General features: G+C 44.4%; 1 protein-coding gene across 1 annotated transcript; it reads right to left on the reverse strand.

The window, feature by feature from the left end:
- Window positions 1-7: 7 nt before the first annotated feature.
- On the reverse strand, window positions 8-18,939 carry LOC309326929 (von Willebrand factor A domain-containing protein 5A-like; the record flags this gene model as incomplete). Its single annotated transcript, XM_081835958.1, has 18 exons — window positions 8-954; window positions 1,307-1,430; window positions 2,601-2,728; window positions 4,890-5,196; window positions 5,366-5,451; window positions 5,780-5,982; window positions 6,642-6,745; window positions 7,621-7,785; window positions 8,427-8,541; window positions 8,846-8,925; window positions 9,514-9,658; window positions 10,930-11,018; window positions 11,517-11,689; window positions 12,218-12,335; window positions 12,661-12,833; window positions 14,405-14,627; window positions 15,679-15,881; window positions 18,819-18,939. 18 exons carry the CDS (start codon window positions 18,937-18,939, stop codon window positions 875-877), a joined length of 2,637 nt encoding a protein of 878 aa, XP_081692084.1. The 3' UTR covers window positions 8-874.
- Between the last annotated feature and the right edge of the window lie 1,295 nt (window positions 18,940-20,234).

A 20,234-nucleotide genomic window follows, 5' to 3' on the forward strand; every position in this document is an offset into this window, starting at 1 on the left:
GGATAGCTCAGTTGGTTAGAGCATGGTGCTTATGACACCAAGGTTGCAAGTTCATTCCCCATATGGAAAGCGACATATTCCTGCATTGCAGGTGGCTGAACTAGATGATTCTCATGGTCCCTTCCAACTCTACCATGCTATGATTCTATTACCTGGTTTTATCTGTGTTACCTGAAAATAGTGAGGGAAGGGATGTTATGAGAATTTATGCATGAGTGCTTGCCTAGGCAAATGTTACTGCTCAAATTCTCAAGGGGTCCTTGTATCTTGATCCTTCTCTCACACACACACTTTTGGCTTCAGTTCATCTGCAAGATGTCCTCCTCACCTTTGACTTAGTAAGGTAAAAACAGTGTTCAGCATAGTGTTACTATTGTCTTTTTTCCACTCAGCATCATGGGATTTGTAGCTCACCATGACATATCAATTGATAAGTCCTTTGCCTACACTTCATATGACCAAACAACATTGAGGCAAGTAACTGTTGCACTTTGCATAAAATACCTGCACACCTTTTTCTTTATTGAAACTCACCCAACCCCTAACTCAAACTGTGAACATGTTCTCCCAAAACATTTCCCACACACAATCCAGTTGCCTATTACAGTTCTCTTTCTGCTCTCTCAGTACATGTTTATGAATGGAGTGCATAGGGAACATCACTGATATTACTGCAGTAAGTTAAAGCATCTTTGAAGAACTGCTACCCTATTGAGGAAAAGAGACACATCTGAAGTAAGTCCAAAAGACAGAAGGCTCATGAAAGTACAATAGGCATGCAGATGGGACAATGAGATATTCTTGAAGGGAAGAAAAAGCAAGTGCCAAAACTCCAGTGAAATATATAAGGCTTATGCTGGCAAGAGGGGGCAGTTCAGAGCCCAAAGACCTCAGCACTGACATCACATCCCAAGAAGGTATTGCCAGCCTTCACACACTCAGCAAGTTTAGGCCCTGCAACAAAAAGGGATACAAGATGGTTATTTCAGTGTGGCACCAGCAAGCAGTTTCCTGACAGACCCCTAAGCTTTCTATCCATAGCAAACACAGTAAGAATGGCAGTAAAACTCACACTAAGAACAAAATAAATAAATCAACAATTTATGTTGCAAGCTAAATGACAAATTAAAATGCACACTTTGATTTCCTTCCTCCACCGTTCCTTTCTCTCCTTTGCCTTTGTATATCCATCACTATTGTCCTTATTATTATAGGCTGTTTGCCTCTCTCTCTCTCTCTCTCTCTCTCTCTCTCTCTCACACACACACACACACACACACACACTCACTCACACTCACACACTCACCTGTGCTCTCATGGAGCCATCCCACGGCTTTTGCCTCTAATAGCTGCCAGATATCACTACGTTCTGCAAAGTGGACATGTAGCCAGAGAACGACAAGAACTGTTGTCCATGCAGTTTGGACCACCTGAAATTATGTGCAAGGGAAGGGGAGGAAAACATCAAGTGATTCTCGCTCATCCTGTCAGGGACACCTCCAATGCCCGCCCCCATGGGGACCCCCACCTTGGATGGATCCAAGAATGATTTCTATCTTCAAGGGCCCATCCAGGTGAAGACGCAGAAGAGTGTATGAGCTTTCCAAAGGGGGTTTGGGCTGTGTATTCATCAGTATGCAGATGACACCCAGCTCTACCTCTCCTTTAAATCAGAACCAGTGAAGGCAGTGAAGGTCCTGTGTGAGTGCCTGGAGGCAGTTGGAGGATGGATGGCGGCTAACAGATTGAGGTTTAATCCTGACAAGACAGAAGTACTGTTTTGGGGGGACAGGGAGCGGGTGGGTGTGGGGGACTCCCTGGTCCTGAATGGGGTAACTGTGCCCCTGAAGAACCAGGTGCACAGCCTGGGAGTCATTTTGGACTCACGGCTGTCCATGGAGGCGCAGGTTAATTCTGTGTCCAGGGCGGCTGTCTACCAGCTCCACCTGGTACGCAGGCTAAGACCCTACCTGCCCACGGACTGTCTTGCCAGAGTGGTGCATGCTCTAGTTATCTCCTGCTTGGACTACTGCAATGCTCTCTACGTGGGAGTACCTTTGAAGGTGACCCAGAAACTGCAATTAATCCAGAATGCGGCAGCTAGACTGGTGACTGGGAGTGGCCACCGGGACCACATAACACCGGTCCTGAGAGATCTGCATTGGCTCCCAGTACGTTTCCAAGCACAATTCAAAGTGTTGGTGCTGACCTTTAAAGCCCTAAACAGCCTCGGTCCTGTATACCTGAAAGAGCATCTCCACCCCCATCGTTCAGCCCAGACACTGAGATCCAGCACCGAGGGCCTTCTGGCGGTTCCCTCATAGTGAGAAGTGAGGTTACAGGGAACCAGACAGAGGGCCTTCTCAGTAGTGGCGCCCACCCTGCGGAACACCCTCCCTTCAAATGTGAAGGAAATAAGCAGCTATCCTATCTTTAAAAGACATCTGAAGGCAGCCCTGTTCAGGGAAGTTTTTAATATTTAATGCTGTACTGTTTTTAACACTTGATTGGGAGCTGCCCAGAGTGGCTGGGGAAACTCAGCCAGATGGGCGGGGTATAAATAATAAATTATTATATTATTATTATTCCAAATGTCCTACCTGAGTAGGCATTTTGCCCAGAATCTCTGCTTCACTCAGACCTAGTATGCTGAGCAGGTTGGCATCAAGGGACCAGGAACCATCAGCATTCTGCAGGGAGACTAGCCTCAGGAGAAGTGATTCATTTGCTGTTGGGGAAATAAAGAAAAAATTGCACACCTTGCAAGCATTTCCTTTATTCTTCCTCTATTCTCCAAAGGGTTTTGAAAATCCACGAAAACAAAGAAAGGTCACGATCTGTGGAATTCAGGAAATAATGTATGGAAGTGTACAGCATTGTTTACGACACCATTCTGGAACCATTTGATACATGTTGTGGGAGCCTTTGGGAAGCCTTGAATGCTGGGGCCTTAGAAGAAGAGGGATTCAGTACCACATGATTACAAAGAGAATAATTACCCCACTGCCAGCTTCCAAGGTCTGGGCATGCTAGCCAAGCTTTCAGGCTTCCCAGATCTACTTTATGCCTTAAACCAGGGGTGGGAAACTTTTTAAAGTCACACTGATACCTGCCCAACAGGTAATATATGACATCAGGTATGAGGCACATGACCATGGTTCAGACCAAATGGACAGGCCTAGAAGGTCATATTTGGCCCATGGGCCAGAGGTTCTCCACCAAATTATGCCTTGGATTGGAGCGCATTTCTTTCTGTATCTGCACCCATTTGAACCATTCTTTAAGATTGGCCTCCAAGGCTCATTGACCTGGTGTCAAGTAGGGTCAAATTAGCAGGCACTATACATAGCACCTTTTCAGTGGTGGCCCCAGCTTACAGTCTCCCTCTCTGAGCACGTACAGGCAAAACTCTGAATGCTGTTTGTGCCAGCTGGGAAGGAGAAGAGAGATGGGAGAGTCCAGCAAATCCATATGCATGTCTCTAGCTGGCAGCTCTACTGACCCTGATGTCTGTGAGCTTCCTTGGGATAGGGAAGAAGAGAGAAACACCAGCTGTAGCTTATTGCTACCCCCCGTGTGTGTGTGTGTGTGTGTGTGTGTGTGTGTGTGTGTGTGTGTTCTGTTGCTACTGTGGATAAGGGAGAGACGTGTATTACGGTGAATGCTATACTGCTCAGGGTGAGAGCCTGGATAGTTTGGAGAGTAGGGGTAAAAGATGTTAAGTTACTCAAAAGCCTCAGGGTGAGAGTCTGTTGGCACAGAGTGAGCCCTCCTTGTGAGAGAGACAGAGAAGGGGTGACTGCCAAAGTGGGGAAATGAAGTGAGAGCTGTTGCTAAGACTTTTCATTTTTTAATCTGTTTCAGTCTGTTTCTATCTAGGTATTTGGTTAAATTTGAAATATTAATTTTTACTGCTGTTTTGCTTGTTTACCTTGGTAAATTGTTGTTTATTGGACCTGCTTATAATTTTTGTATCCTGTTTTTCTCTATTTATTTTCGTTACTTTGCTCCCCACTCTGGAATTGAAAAGTAAAAATAATAAGTAAGTAAATAAGTAAATATGAGCCCTGCAGTGTTAGCTTTAAAAGCAGACCTTTCTGTTCCAAGCTGCATTTAATCTATATTTTAGTGCTCTGTATTTAACTTCTATTTTCAATTTCTCATTGCTGGCTACCTTGATGTTTTAGTCCAAGTGTATTTTTAATAGATTGTGGCTTTCTAGATTAATATGTTGTGAGAGCCACCTGGATGGGCTTTGAATTAATTATAAATTATACAAATGATAAATGCAAACAGAATAAATTCCACATGAATCATAAAGAACTGAGTCATCCCCACCTGCAAAGTTCCCCTCCTTCACTTTCATAGTCCTTTCCTTCTTTCCATATATTGGAGAGATAAGGTGTGTGACAGAATCTGGATTTAAGAGTGGGATTTTATTATGCATGGACACTTAAACCTTCTGCTTTTTTCCAAAAACTTATTATTAATCAACAATACATGCTGCTAAATAGAGGTAAGTTATTGTCTCAACTCTCAAGCATGCTTATTTTGCATGCCCAACCATTTGTACACCACATAGTGATTCTGAAGATCTCTGTGACTTAATCTCTGGAAGCAGCAAGTGGTCAGAGGGTGGGAAATCTCCTGTCACAGATCCTAGTATCTTAGCAATGACTTCTAATTGGTGGCGTTCTGCGCCTGATTTCTCCCTGCAATAGACATTATCCTTCCAAGTTCTTGGCCAAGATACTGATAAGAAGGAAAGGAGGGCGGAGAATCTGTAAATGTTAAGACTAAGAAATTCAACATGATCTGGGGTTTCTTAGCACATAAATCTAGACATGTATACAGTGCAAACTCACATCCTGTTGCAATCCTACACTTACTTGGGAGACTGGCATGGTCAAACACTGCATTTTCAGCATTAAGGAACTCTCCAGTAGTGGAATAACTTCTCCAACCTCTGGTACTGCTGGCAAAAAGGGTGGATGCTGAGAAATAGAGCTTTGAGGAAAATTCTAAAGCTCTCAGCAAAATACTCTCGCATCTGGAAGGTTCACACTTATATTCATAACAGCATTTATCACTTTGGAGTATATCAGCCCACACAGAGCCTAAAAAGAGATAGAGTACAAGTAATACTGAAGATGATGTTTTCCACCATATCCCAGGCACAAGACATAAAAAATAGAGCAGGGGTCAGCAACCTTTTTCAGCAGGGGGCTGGTGCACTGTCCCTCAGACCTTGTGGGGGGCCGAACTATATTTTTTTTGGGGGGGAATGAACAAATTCTTATGCCCCACAAAAAAAAAAAAAACAGAGATGCATTTTAAATAAAAGCACATATTCTACTCATGTAAAAACACTCTGATTCCTGGACCATCCGCAGGCCGGATTGAGAAGGTGATTGGGCCACATCTGGCCCCTGGGCCTTAGGTTGCCTACCCCTGAAATAAAGGGACAAATAGCCACCTTAAGTGGAGAGGCCTTGGTGAGGAAGCCAGTCTACAACATTCCTTCAACTTCTTTTACATCCATCCTACCAAACACAAAAAATTCTCTATAGTCATTCTTAGCTCTTCTCCAGCTTTCATACCGTCACCAAAGCCCCTTTTATTTGTTTCAGTATAAATCTCAGGCCCCCTATCTTGACGTTTATCTACTGTTGTCATACCACACTGCTCTGCTAGTTTCCTCCAAGTCCCATACTTGTTGATTTCTCTGGGTCAACTTTTTCACTGTTCCCCTCCCCTATAACGCTTCAGTGCTCCGTACTATTTGGATATGAAATCTCTCTGAATTCAACAGGGGCTTGAAGCGGCTCGCCCCGTTCCATATTCACTACCACGTAAGCAGTCTGAGCACACAGCACCCCAGAGCTCAGGCTGGTCTCCAGCACCAGCTGCTGCTTTGCTGTCGATCTTGTTTCCTCCAGTTCTTTCAAAACAGCCTGAGCTGCCAGTCGGTGAACAGGAAACCTGTAGAGAGACAAAGGGTGGGGAGGAAAGTGCAAGGCAGAATTTGAAGTGGAAGGTGTGATGGGTGGTGGTGGTAATGCCTTCATGGCCCACCCCTTTCTGGTATTCCCTGGGGCGGGGGGGACAGCATTATAATAGATGGCTGCCAACTTCAAAAGTCAATTTCATTGAAGATAAAACCATGAATGGCTACTAGCCTTTATGACTGTGTACTACCTCCAGTTTCAGAGGTGATATTTTGGGAATCACAAGTGAGAAGAATGCTGTTGGACTCAGATCCTGCCTGCATGTTTCCTATAGGCATCTGAATTGCCACCGTGCTGGATTAGAAGGGCCTTTGGCATCATCTCACAGGACAATACGTTCCTAATCATTAGACAGGATGAAGCTCCTGCCTGAGTCTGCTCTGTCAACTGCGCCTCCTATTATCCCTGGCCATTGGCATCCTGACTGGTGCTGGTGGCAGAATGAGTCCAACAACAACCAGAGGGCCAAAGGTTCTTCATTCCTCCTCTCTTTATAATTTCTGTTTAATATATCTGGTCTCAAATTTTAGCTTTCAGGAACGAATACATTTTTGAAAGTTAGACAGTACTTTCCAATGCAGCTGCATGTAAAGAGCAAAGTGGGGAGGGGGGAAGCAGGGTGGGGAGTCCAACCTGTCATTCTCCTCTGCCTCAAGTCGAAAGTCCATCTTCTCTGTGAAAGTCTGGCCTTGCATGCTGTACTGGAGCACAACAGAACCCCCTGGGAGGTCAGAGGTCTGCAGGAAAGAAATAAAAGCATCAGGTGAAGTAGTGTTTGACAATGGTGAGTAACCTGGGTGGTGTAAAAGGGCCATTAGCTCACAGGGACAAAGCCTAAAGAGAGACTGGCACTTTGCCTTCTTATTTTGGCAGACTTTAGAGAAATGAGCATAAATGTTCATGTGCAGGGCCAGCCCTGCCGTTTGGCAAACTGATGCAGTTACCTTAAAAGACAGGTGCATTGGGGCAGCAATTTCTAGTCAATTTTAGGTTTAGTACAGACTACACATGGCCTTCCCCATAATGAAGAGAGAGAGCATCCCCCTCAAAAGGTAAAGGTAAAGGTACCCCTGCCCATACGGGCCAGTCGTGTCCGACTCTGGGGTTGCGTGCTCATCTCGCTTAAGAGGCCGGGAGCCAGCGCTGTCCAAAGACACTTCCAGGTCACGTGGCCAGTGTGATGAAGCTGCAGCTAGCGAGCCAGCACCAGCGCAGCACACGGAACGCCATTTACCTTCCCGCTATAAAGCGGTCCCTATTTATCTACTTGCACTTAAGAGTGCTTTCGAACAGCTAGGTGGGCAGGAGCAGGGACCGAAAGACGGGAGCTCACCCCGCCGCGGGGATTCGAACCACCGACCATACGATCAGCAAGTCCTAGGCGCTGAGGTTTTACCCACAGCGCCACCTGTGTCCCTAGCATTCCCATCTACTCTCAACCAATTTCCCTACGTTATACCTGGATAAGTTTAGTTTCCACAACATTATCATATCATTTTCCTCCTCCACCTTTGCCCCTAACTCTGGTGCAGCTCATCACACAACACACATCACATTGATTTTGCCCACCAACTACCAGTACGTATTCCACCATTATATTGGGCCTACTTGCCTGTTGCTGCCCACAGATCTGAGCATACATGAGGTAGCGTTCCCCTGCAAAGACGGCCTGAGTGCTTGACCCCAGAAGCACGGCCTCAAGGCCAGGAGGCAAATGCCACTCTAGTTTAATGTGTTTCACTTCTGGCTGCAGAGAACACTTCAGAGATCGCAATGCCTGTGAAACACAAATGATCTCACAATCAAGGGGGACGAGAGATCAAACATAGCTTGGGGAGAAAACTTATAGCAAGATCTGTTGGGATGGGCAGGGATAGGATCTGGTGGATATCTGGCTGAGCTATGTATGAGATTCCTGACACAGCTGTACCACACCAGCTTAACTCCCTCATCCTTGGCTCAGCCAAGAAATACACACATATCTCCCTCTCCTGGTTTGGGTGGGACCCAACTGGCTGAGCAGATCTTATGTGTGAGCCCTGAGAAGGGGTTTTGGGGGGTGAGACCATAGAGGGGTGTATCCCAGGCCTGCTCAGCTCAGTAATGAGACATGGCAACCAGGTGTAACTTAAGCTGGCAAAAAGGGTGGTGTAACTCAAACACCATTTTAAAAACTTGTTTTCACCCTGCCAGGTAGAAGTCCAAAAACTACTGGAGAGCCACAAGGTCTTAATCCCTGGTCTATTCTGATTGGCAGTAGCTCTCCAGAAGCTAAGACAGAAGTCTTAGCTAGAGATGGCAGAGATTGAACCTGAGGCATTCTGCATGCCCTCAACCACTGAGCTCTGGCTCTTCACCCAAGTGTTGGATGGGGTCTATCAGATCATGGTGATGAAGACAAAACACCAGGACACTCACCTTGGCCTGCATTTGCTCCTTGCTCGTAATGAATTCAGCTCTGCCACCACTTGCTTCAGCAATGCCACCTATGAAGTATGAGGAAGTGCCTTCACCAATCCCAAAGGAGAAGCATCTGTATGACAGTGGGGGAAAGGTCAATGCTCTACTCTATCCCATTGTGCATGTTTCAAGAAGTATCCACCATCAAGGCTTGCTAAACATAGTATCGTGACACTCCTCGTGGGTAAAACTGAGTGTTTCTCAAGTAAGCACCACTGGGACCTGAAAAGGCTGGCAGGATCCATCCCATACTTTCCTGCTTCCTCAAGTTTCCAGTCATGCTCAACCAGACTCTTCCTCCAACTCCATTTCATAGGGCTAGTTCACTTAAAATTATATGTCAGTCACCCTACCACAATCTCATACCCTTTTCTCACCTGTGGGACTTACTGTGACTCTGAACTTCAGCAATGACCTCATCTACGTTAGATACCTCTCCATCTGTGAATACAAAGACCTGGAGAAAGATAGGGGTGTATAAAGTTAACTTGGAAGTCCGTGCATGTGCACACACACACATACACACACACACACACACACACACACACACACACACACACACACACTTCTTCTGTCCCTTGGGGAGGAACAAAGTTGTATTTATGTTTTGAATTCCTGGTTCAGACTTGCTTGCAGTTCACAGCAACTAGGATCAATTTTCTAGCCCACTGGATACATTCCAAATCCCTCTTGAGATCATAACCTGGCTCTCTAAAATACAGTAGTATATTATTTAATTTATTTCATAACTGTATATACCACCTGCTTGTGATTTTTTTAAAAAAAAAAATCAAACAAAGGTAATCATTTGTTCTAAGTGAATAGCCAGGGTGTTGTCATTTGAGCAGATATAATTTGGGGGGGATTACATCTCCTTCCTGTCAAACAGGGATGAAACTAGCTGAGACTACTTTTTTGCCCTTGTTGTATTGGTTGAGATTATACCATGAAGAGAGGAGATAAATAAAAGGCAATGGATATGTAGCCAAAAGGAACTACAATTAATTTACCGTATTTCACATACATGAAGGTGTGATGAATTTACCTGACGGGCATATCCTTCCCTACATGGCTGGCTGTAAATGGCCTTCAGTGGTTGCAGAATCTCTGTGCCACCCAAATTAGCCTGCAGGTCCAACACCCCCCGCAGGGACTCCAACATGGTCTGTTGTGTGTACTTTACACTCTTCCTGCAGAGGTCATCAGAGAGTAAAAGTAATGCGAAGGACTGCTCTCCTGTACTGTATTCCCACTTCCACACACCCATTAATCCCAGAGCTGCATACTTTATTTAACAAAGCCCAATATCAGTATAATAATTAAAAAGTGTGCTAAAAAATACATGAATTGGTGGATGCTTGGCTCCCCAGAACCTAATGAAATCAAAAGCCAACCCACTTAGTTTTGCCCGTATCTCTCTTAAATAGATTCTGGCAACAGGTATTTTAATTAATTGTCCACTTTTAAACCACTGAATCAAATTTGCTTAATTAGTATACTATGAACAATCAAAGAAGGTGCCTTAAAGGACAATTCTGAATAAATAGAACTGGGTGGCCTGAAGGCTGCATGCTGCCCTCGAGGTGTTTTTTAGTGGTCCTTGGAAACATTTGATCTCCCCCACCAGCCCTAATGCTACCTTCCCCAAGCCCTGCAAGTGAGGTGCTGGGCTTTGGAAAAGAGATATGAGGGCTCTTTCCCAGCTTTGGAAAGGAGGTGGAGGCCCCTCTAGGACCTTTTGTTCAGCCCCCCCCCCCATGAAATTGCTAAAAGCAGAGAGCAATGAGATAAACCCTACACCTTGTGGGTAGTAGTCAACTTTCTCAGAGTACACCTACTGAAATTAATGAACATGACTAAGTTAGGGTCCATTAATTTCAATGGGTCTATTCTACACCCCCATGTATGTTTTAGAGATTTTGATAATTTAGAATCTTTGGTTCCTTATACTGCAAACTACACTGAGATATTTTATATACAGTAAGCAGTATATTAGTTGACTAAATTGTTTTAACTAATTTTAATATTGTATGTTTGCATGGTTGCAACCCACCCTTGGATCTTATGATGAAGGGCAAATAAGAAATCAAATTAATAGTAGGAAGAGGAGTAAAAAAATAAAGGAACAAACACTGATAAACTGGAGGCTGTGTTCAAGGCAGCCTTCTTTAACCTGGGTCCCATAGTCCCATTGGACTACCACTCCAATCATCCCTGGCCATTGAGAGTTGTAACCCAACAACATCTGGGAACCCAAGGTTGAAGAACACCAATTAAGGGAAGCAAAGCTGCAGAAAGCAAGAGATGGAGAAGGGATGACAAGTGGATGGTATTATGTAGTACTATTGTTGTTTTATGATGCATAGTATCTTTTTATGCTGTTGGTCATCCTGGGCTTCCTTTGGGAAGATGAGCAGGGTGAAAATTCAACAAAATAAATAAAAAATACTTGGTCACTTACCGGTAGAATGAGTAATAGGAGAATCCAAATGCATAGATGTTGAAGTAACATCCCAGTGGAAGACTCTTCAATAGGAAAATCAGGGTCTCCTAAGGCAAAAGGTATTGTCACCCTGGGTCACCTAGCTGTCCCAAGCTAGACTGTTGACACTGTCTCAGCAATAAAGCCCTCAGTCCTAACCTAGACCCATACACTTCCATGCATCACTCTCTGCCCATCTGATCTCACCTTGCCTATAGGACCGAATTCTATTCTACCCATGAGAGTCAGGTCCCTAAATAGTCCTGATCAGCCTGTCTGGAATTACATTAAACTGGCTGCCACTCTAATTCTTGAAGCAAGAGGTACACAAAACATCCATCATAGTCAAGCAGGTAGAAAGGGATACCCCATCCCATGTATTTTCCATAAATGAGTAATGGAAAATTTCAGCTTGAAACTGGAAGTTCAGTCTGCATGCAATCTAGTCATCTATGGCTGTGAATTTAACCACCTCCCTTTAATCTCCTCTCCTGTAAAACCAACATATCATCCTCCCTTGGCTATAGGTTCTTCCAACACATCCCTTTCATTTAGCCAGGTGGCACCTTGGCACTCTGAATGCGGGTTGTGGCTTCAGAGTTACTTCTGGTGCTGTAGCTCATGCTGCCAGAGCAATCCATCAAGAACAGGAATTCGCCTGTCGCATTCAGGCCTGGCTTTGGGGCAGGAGGACTGGGATACAGGGTAAGCAAAAGCATGGGGTCTCCCATCAGTGAACCTGTATTATGAGACAGGGAAGAAGAGATTGGAGTCAGCAGACATTTCCACCCAAGGCTGTTCCCTAGTCATTGTACTGGACAAGCTGCATTTCATGTACCCAGCCCAAGCTCTGCTTCCAAGACCTCCCTTTCCAGCAGCATGGGGAAGAATTCAGTTATTTGCAATTGGTGAAACAATAAATGAACCAAAATGCAGCTATATTTCAAAATCCATACTTCTTTCAATTCTGCAATGCAGTACTCCATTTAAAAAAGTGTACAGAATGCATACATTTGGATCAATTGTGCATAAAAATGCATATTTTTTTATTAAAAACAGCATAGAAAAATGTATTATATGGGTGGAAATGCTTGCAAAATAAAATGTGCATTAGGAAAACGTACTAAAAAAATTGCTGTGAGTAAAAATAATTGTAAACAAATGCAGAAAAGTGGTGAACTGAACTTACCGGTAGATAGGAAAACAAGAAACTGAGAGAAACTGAAATTGACAGATTTGCCCAACTTTAACTCTAGCCCTTGCTTACCTGGATCTGCTCCTGGCTTCCCAACCTCTAGCAGGAGACTGGGCTTACGAACCACCTCCTTGTAATATATCAGCAGCTCCACATCTCGATTAAGGCAGTATCCTTCAGTGAGGGAAATCTTTGGCAGGGGTACGATAAGCAAAAGCAAGAATTAAAACCTGGGTATGACATCATGCTAGTTCCAAAAGACTCCAACAGCAATAGCAGCTCAGTTTTCCCTTTACAGGGAACCTATAAGGTCAAGCTGTATTCAGGCCTTCAGGAAGAAAAGCATGCTCTTCCTGAAAGCCCTTAATGCCAACGCTTCACTATGGGCTGACATAAACCCAGACCTACTCAGAGTCAACCCAGTGAGATTAATGAACCTAAATTAGTCATGTTCATTAACTTCTGTAGATCTGTTCTGAGTACCATTGAATACCACCCACCTCAGCATCCTTTACCTGGGCTGTAGTGTGGTCTTCTGTTGCATACTGCAGGGGTGTGAGGGTGCAATTTGACTTCACATGAGAGATTCCATATGGAGAATGCAGTGTAGCACTGAGGCTGAGCTTGTAGGGGAGCTCCCTCTCAGGCACTCGTGGTATGTCCTGTACGAAGCTGCTCTCTTCTGACCCTGCACAGGGACACAATCAATGCCATGAGAGAACGTGAGCAAAATGACCTTCTCAGATGTATACACTAAGTTCTGAAAATTGTCCTACATCTGGGATTTCAACCAATATGGTTGTGAGCACCTTCCTTGACGCCCACCAAGCCCCCGCCTCTCTCAATTGTAAAAAAAATGTTTTCAGGTGAGTTTTGTGTTGTTTTGTTGAGCAAGTTACCTGGTTGTGTGGGCGGGAGGTTGGCATGTATTATTTTCAGGGGCTATTTTCTGCCTCTTTGGGAAAGGAGACTCTGAGCATTGCCAGGTTTTCTTCTGTGAAACAGATATTTTGTAGTGCCCACGATAGTTTCTCCAATTTCCAGATGTTCCCTCAGGTCCATGAAGGCAGAATCCTGCCCTTGGTAGTTCCATGACACAGGCAAGTCTTAGTCTGAGAAACTGGACTGGGGGAGTTTTGGGGAAGGTATAAATAGCATTGACCAGGCTTAGGGAACTTCTGACCTGTGGGTCAAAACAGGAATAGCAGCATAGGAGCCAACTCCCAGGGGCTGAAGTCCCTCCAGTCCCCTCCCCCACAAAATATTTGAGGGGCCAGCCTTCCCTAAGTTGATAAGCATTGTCATTCAAATGATATGCATGTGCCACATCTTGTAATCGATTATGTAGGGCGGAGCTTACTCCTCCCTCCTAATGTTTTATTCAGGTTGGCATCCCTGCAACAGGAGACCATTTTGACCCACTCCCACTACCTGTCCCACACCTGACAACAGATGTGGAGCAAGAAAAGATGAGGCTGCAAAGGAACAATCAGGAGCTTAAAGCTTTCTACTGCTCATTGGCAAGTAGGGCTCGCTGACAGTGCCATGATCTGATCAATACCAATGGTGTGTCTCACTGGGATCAGCTGTATGAGGGGGTCTACCAGTTTAAACTCCTTAGTGCAGGCAATGGGACTCACTGTCAGTGCCCATCCACTGATGGATACTGGAAATGAGACCCTGTGAAGCTGTCCATTTGTAGACCAGGTTTGGATTCAAACCACACCTGCAAATGGACATTTCTTTTGGCTCTGCAGACCAGCCTGCAGAGGGGAAAGATGCCCAGTTTGAAAGGGAAAGGGTCTTCTGGATGGTAGAGCCCCACTTGTGGAATACTCTCCCCAGGAAGATTCACATAGCATGAAATTTGTGGGGCTCAGATTCAAAAGCAGACTTACCAGATCTTACCCAGGCAGAACATGACCCAGATTGGACCAATAGTCTACTTTTGAATCCACAGTCCTGAGAATCCAATTACAAGGCAGTCTGAGGACAGCAGGGCTTCCCTTGTACAATTTTAAAAAACCACACACTGCCCAGGCTTGCACCCTGAGGAGGTCACTTCAGTGCTGCTAACAAAGCAGCTTGATTTCACCCCTGGAGGTGCACTCCATTGTCCTTCGAGACAGATGGATGGGAAGAAGTGTGAGTAGCCATGGGACACACAGCTGCTTAACCTGGCAGCCAATTGGGACACAGCCAATCATCTTGAAAGCAGGCTTTTTGTTGGGGCAAAGATTAGCAGCTACTGGTTCTTACCCTGAAGTGCATAGCGAGGATTCAGCACAACTGGCAGGACAAAGCGGACTGCCCCATCAGGCTCGGGAGCCAGTGCTTGGACATAGCACAGTTTCAGTGTGGCCTCTCCACTTGGTGGAAGATTACCCAGCAAGCATTTGAAAACGTCTCTGGATTTGGGGTCCCTCACAAACAGCACGGATGCTTCAAGCACAGCCAACCGATCTTCATACAATGCCTGTGCCTGAAGATGTTGAGAGACCAGAAAGAAAAAGAAAGAGATGTGAAAAGGGGAAGGAGAAATAGATGGGGTGAGGGTCACAGTGGCAGCCAGAAACTTGTCTGGAGGGGAGTTGCTGCTAATTTCACCTCAGATGCCTTTCTGATTTCTTCAATCTTATCATCAAGTCATAAAGCTCAGGCTGCTCTGCACACCATGGCCGCTGCCAGCCTGAGCTGGGGAAAGAGGCACACATGTGCAGCAGAGGCATCCCCGCATGCCTCTTTCCCCAGCTCGGGCTGGCAGCATCTCGGGCTGTCCTCTTTTTTGCTCTTCAAGATATGGCAACCCTCCCATATTTCTTCTCTACAACAAAAAGGAGAGGGAGCTGCATGCTGTGCATTAGGTGTTATTTATGTGGTTTTTTAAAGTGGTTGTTTTTAGAATACAGTGGTACCTCGGGTTACATACGCTTCAGGTTACATACAATTCAGGTTACAGACTCCGCTAACCCAGAAATAGTACCTCGGGTTAAGAACTTTGCTTCAGGATGAGAACAGAAATTGTGCTCTGGTGGCGTGGCAGCAGTGGGAGGCCCCATTAGCTAAAGTGGTGCTTCAGGTTAAGAACAGTTTCAGGTTAAGAACAGACCTCTGGAACGAATTAAGTACTTAACCCGAGGTACCACTGTATTGTAATCATTTCTGAATTTTGTTTTTAAATTTTGAGTATGTTTGCCATCCTGAGCTACTTTTGGCAGGGGGGGGGAGGAGATAGGATTTAAATTCAATCAAAAATTTAGTCAATAATTTATATATTGATTGATGGTTAATTCCACTGTGCTGAAGCTGTTTGTTGACTGTGAGTGCATAAATTGTTGCTTGTTGCAAGTGGCAGCAAAGGGCCTAGGGAACGTTTTGTTACTGGATGACCTATAAGTGCAGTAAATCCATTTTTAAACAATGGTTTAAAACTCTTGATTCAAAGGGTTTGGAGACATGCCAATCATGGCCTTCAGCATCCCCAGAACCTCCATCCCCACCCCAACCTCCCACACTACCTTGAGCCCTCTCACCTGTTCCTTCTCCATGATCTGGGCCTCAATTTTTGTCTCACCCATTAGGCCCTCAAAGGCGTAGACAGCAGCATCAGCATCCAAGGGAAAGACAAATTCAACCTCCAAAGGGATCTTCTCCTCATTCTTGTAATGAAGTTCAGACACAACATCTGCCACGAAGCCTTTGATCGCCACAGCTACAGAGATGCTTTGCAAGGGCACTGAGGCACAGAAACAGCAAACAGCTTTAAAAGAGGGATACATTTAAGTACATTACAAAGCAGACAGACATCCACGGCAAAAACCTACACACCCTTGCTGGAAAGGTTGTCAGAACCATTGCTTTTTTCTGGGGGGACGCAGGGGGATGCATACCCCTAAACATTTTGTGAATCTTTGTACTTTTTTCCAATTTTACTGTATTTATTTTTCCCGATTTGAACTGTAAAATAGTGATTTTCTTGAGTCAAAATGAGAGTACCCCTAAACATTATTTTAGGGGAGGGAAGCACTGGTCAGAACAAAAATGTTTTCAATTGTTTCTGAAAATTGCAACTAGGGGGTGCATGTCATCAGGGCTGGATTTAGGTTTGATGAGGCCCTAAACTACTGAAGGTAATGGGACCCTTTATATGTCCAGGTGTCCTTAGCCAACAACAAACTGTCACTGTTTTTTGTGTTGAATATATGCTATATGGTAATTTATGGACCTAATAAGTATCTAAAGCCATTTGCACATAACAAAATATGGATTTTATCAAAGTAATCATTGAACTGAAATGTTGCTGTATGTAGGTTTTATTTTATTTGTTTTTTATCTTATATTTTGGAAATTTACATCCAGAGTTTTTTTCCTTTAATTTTTTTGGGGGCCCCAAGAGAGTGGGGCCCTAAGCTATAGTTGTTTAGCTTATACATAAATCCGGCACTGTATGTCACATCTCCACAGAAATGCCATTCCACATAATAGGAGTAGCCACACCAAAAGCCCTTCTCCCAGTTACTGTGAAGTGGGAGTCTGAGATCTTTGGAACTTAAAGAAGCAGCTCTCCCGCAGACTGCAGTGACCTACTGGAAAACTATGAGATAAGGAGGTCTCTCAAGGAACCTGGTCCTGAGCAGACTATTTATTTGAATATTTATAAACCACACTTTCATAAAATACATCAAACCAGTTTACACCCAAAAAAAATTATAAAATCAGTGTATAGATATCTTTAAAGCATAATTAGAAATATCAGTAAGACAACAGTAGATACCATCTGGTTAAAAAGAAAAACTAAGCCTCCTAAGTCACAATTTACATCAGGAGACTTACTTTGGTCAGAATCGAATATACACTTCCAGAGTTAACACTAAATACATTACTTCTGGTAAATGAGCCACTATAGACACTAGAGGGCTGTAAAAAAATTGTGTCCTGGGTTTTTTAGACTTGTCTACCCATGTACTATCTGAAACCAAAGGTGTGTCTTGGTTGCCAGATGTGAAGTTTTTTCAGCTCTCCTACCGCATTACATAAGCCAATAACCACAACTCCTGTGCACAGTTAAGCATGCACACACACATCCGAAACACTGCCCCAATCTACCTTTTTAAGGATATACTAGTCTTCTGCTTGGCATTTCTGGTGGTGGAGGCCTTTCATTCCACGCGTCTTCATCCATCTTTGTTCGGGGAAGAGACCGTACCTGTGGTGAGCCAAATTAAGCAGTATGCATTGCAAGATGGATTGACCTTGCTTTGTTGATTGACATAAATGGGGGCATCTTTCTGCATACAGACATGGCAGAGTCTTTCTCCCACACAAAAACAGAAACAACACCCACATTAATTAATTTGCTAGGGCAGGCCTAGCAAAAATATGTTACAATATGTACACAAAACACATACAATTCATAAAGTGTGTGCAAGGCAACTTCCAGTAACAGCGAGCCTCCCTGTGATATAAAATCATAGAATTGCAGAATTGGAAGAGTCATCAGTCAAGCATGGATGGTCATGTCATACCCTTCAACATTTCTCCAATGAAAATAGGGACATCCAATTCAACAATAACAATTTTATTACGTATTTATACCCTGCCCATCTGACTGGGCTGCCCCAGCCACTCTGGGTGGCTTCCAACATATATCAAAACATAATAAAACTCTACAGGGCTGCCTTCAGATGTCTTCTAAAGGTTGTATTGTTATTTACCTTCTTGGCTCAGGGGTCGAATAACTCCATACCCTCCAACATTTTTCCAGTGAAAATAAGAACATCCTAAAGAAAAGTGGGATCAAATCGGAAACTGAGACGGCTTCTGTAAATTCAGGACTGTCCCTGGAAAACAGGGGTGGAGGGTCTATCATGTGCACCAATGTGGGGGGTGAGACTAGCATGCCTCCTCCCTCTCCTCAAGTCAAACTCTTCAATGTATTGTTTTGAATGCATAAGTAGAACCATATACTTTTGCACGTTTAATCACCAGTCTTTTCAGAAAGGAGGAAGAGGGAGAGAGCAGCTCAATCACAGGAAGAGTTAAAATGGTCTGACTGAGCACCAGTCTCCATGGCTCAAGGGATTCTTACTAAACATTCAGGAATTTCTAAGGGATGCCCAGGCAATAGGAGGAGGTAAGGGTTTCTGCTTCTTTCCATCAGTCCTATAATAATGGCTGGTGAATGGAGGTGAATCTGCTTTGTACACAGAAGGACCCAGATTTAATCCCCAGCTTCTGTATGTAGGGCTGGAGAAGACACCCAGCCTGAAACTCTGGAGAGCAGCTGCCAGTCAGTGTAGACAATACAGAGCTAAATGGATCAGTGGCCTCACTCAGTTTATAAGGCAGGTTCCTGCATTGGAACAAGAAAGCAGTAACAGGATGAAGGGTCTTACTGCAATGGAGGGTAAGGCACATTTCTAAGGCCTTTCCAGAGAAACTCAGAATGCAATGGTTTTGGAGACCAAATCTAGGTCAGGGGTTGAGTTTCTCAAGAGAAGAAGCTTTGCATGACGAAGAGAATGGGGCAGTGGAGCTACATATGCAGAGGATGAGATGGTCTAGACAGCCATGAAGATTGTTTAGTGCAGCATTAATGGGAAGGACCCAGAATTCAAAGGGACTCCATGCAGGGGAATGGTTATACTCACAGTGAGGCAGAGGATCTAGTCACCTGAGGCTCCAAAGCTCTCCCTGCAACCAGACTCCAGGGATGTTGCACGCTCTTTGATGCTACAGTGCTTCCTTTTTTCCTGTGACGCCATTAGCATCAGCACTGCAGCCAGTCCCGTCATCCCCACCCCCATCTGGGAATGCCTGCCAAATGCACGCGTATAGTCACAGTCTGCTTTCCAGAGTAATGACTGCAGCAATGTTCCAATGTCATCTGGAAAATTGCTCCCTCTCCTGGCAAACCAGCAGCTCATCACAAAAACTAAAATCCACAAAGCCCACCCTGAGCAGAGGAAGGTTTGGATGGGCAGAGAAAGGAAGGAGACTAGCAGAACTGAGCTGCATTTACAGCATTTGAAAAGGGTGGGAAGTACAGCTCTATGTCTCCTAGGTTTCCCATTGTTCTAATCTTAAACTCAGTCCCCAAAATTTCCACATCAGCTTGTGGAATAAAATTCACCAGCATTTTAGAGCAAAGGCCTCCTAATATTTTCATTTTACTTCGGGGGGGGGGGGGCAATCCAGATTAAAATGCAGGCTAGCACTGTCTGGCACTGTTTTGACAGTGCTGTCTGGGTGCTGGGGAAAACCTGCCTGTGTGAGCAGCACTGATTCCAGAAAAAGTTCCTGTCTGGAAGTGGTGTGTAACATTCAAGACGAGTTCTAATCCCAAACAGCCAAACATTGTTTTGAATAGTTGATTTTGTTTTTTAAAAAAGAAAATGAAAGTTAAGGCTGAGGCAGGCAGATTATTGACATTTCTCTTCAGCCAGGCATTTGGCTGGTTGACATTCTATGGCCTTTAAAATGTTTGTGAAAGTGGGATTATTGGTTTTTTTTTATTCTTGCTTTTGTTTTATTATAGATCATTGTGTTCTCATTTTTTATTTTTGTATTGTGATTTTTGGATGAAGGGCTGTATACAAATTTTAATAATAATAAGGCTGCCTGCTTTCCAGACTGAGGATACATTTTATGAGCTTGCAGCATTATCACCCAAACAGCTCTCTCTCTCCCTCGTTAGGTTTTGAGGCAGGGGGCAAACACAAAGCCTTGGACTCTTTGCACAAAGAGCAAGTCAAACTTCCATGTCTTCCCAGCCCCAGATAAGACCAGGCTGGACCCTGGCCTGCTATTCTCCTTCCACTCAGGATGACATCACCTCCAGCCGGGGATTAGGCAGCGGCCTGCCCCCATCTTTGGGAAGCATCTTGAGCTCATAGTTTCTATGACAACACACCTGTGCTTGGCCGGCTCTTTTCAGTAATGCAAGGAGATGCTTAACAGACTTGGCTCAGGCAATTAATGTAACAAAGAGAACCAATTCGACTATTTCCGGCAGTTCCTTCTCTCCTACAGAATCCCACCATACAGATTCTGAAGTCTCTCAGCTTCAGATTGCTGCCTTCCATGTCTT

Source organism: Podarcis erhardii (assembly GCF_964252035.2).
Source record: "Podarcis erhardii genome assembly, chromosome: 13".
Classification (NCBI taxonomy): Eukaryota; Metazoa; Chordata; class Lepidosauria; order Squamata; family Lacertidae; genus Podarcis; species Podarcis erhardii.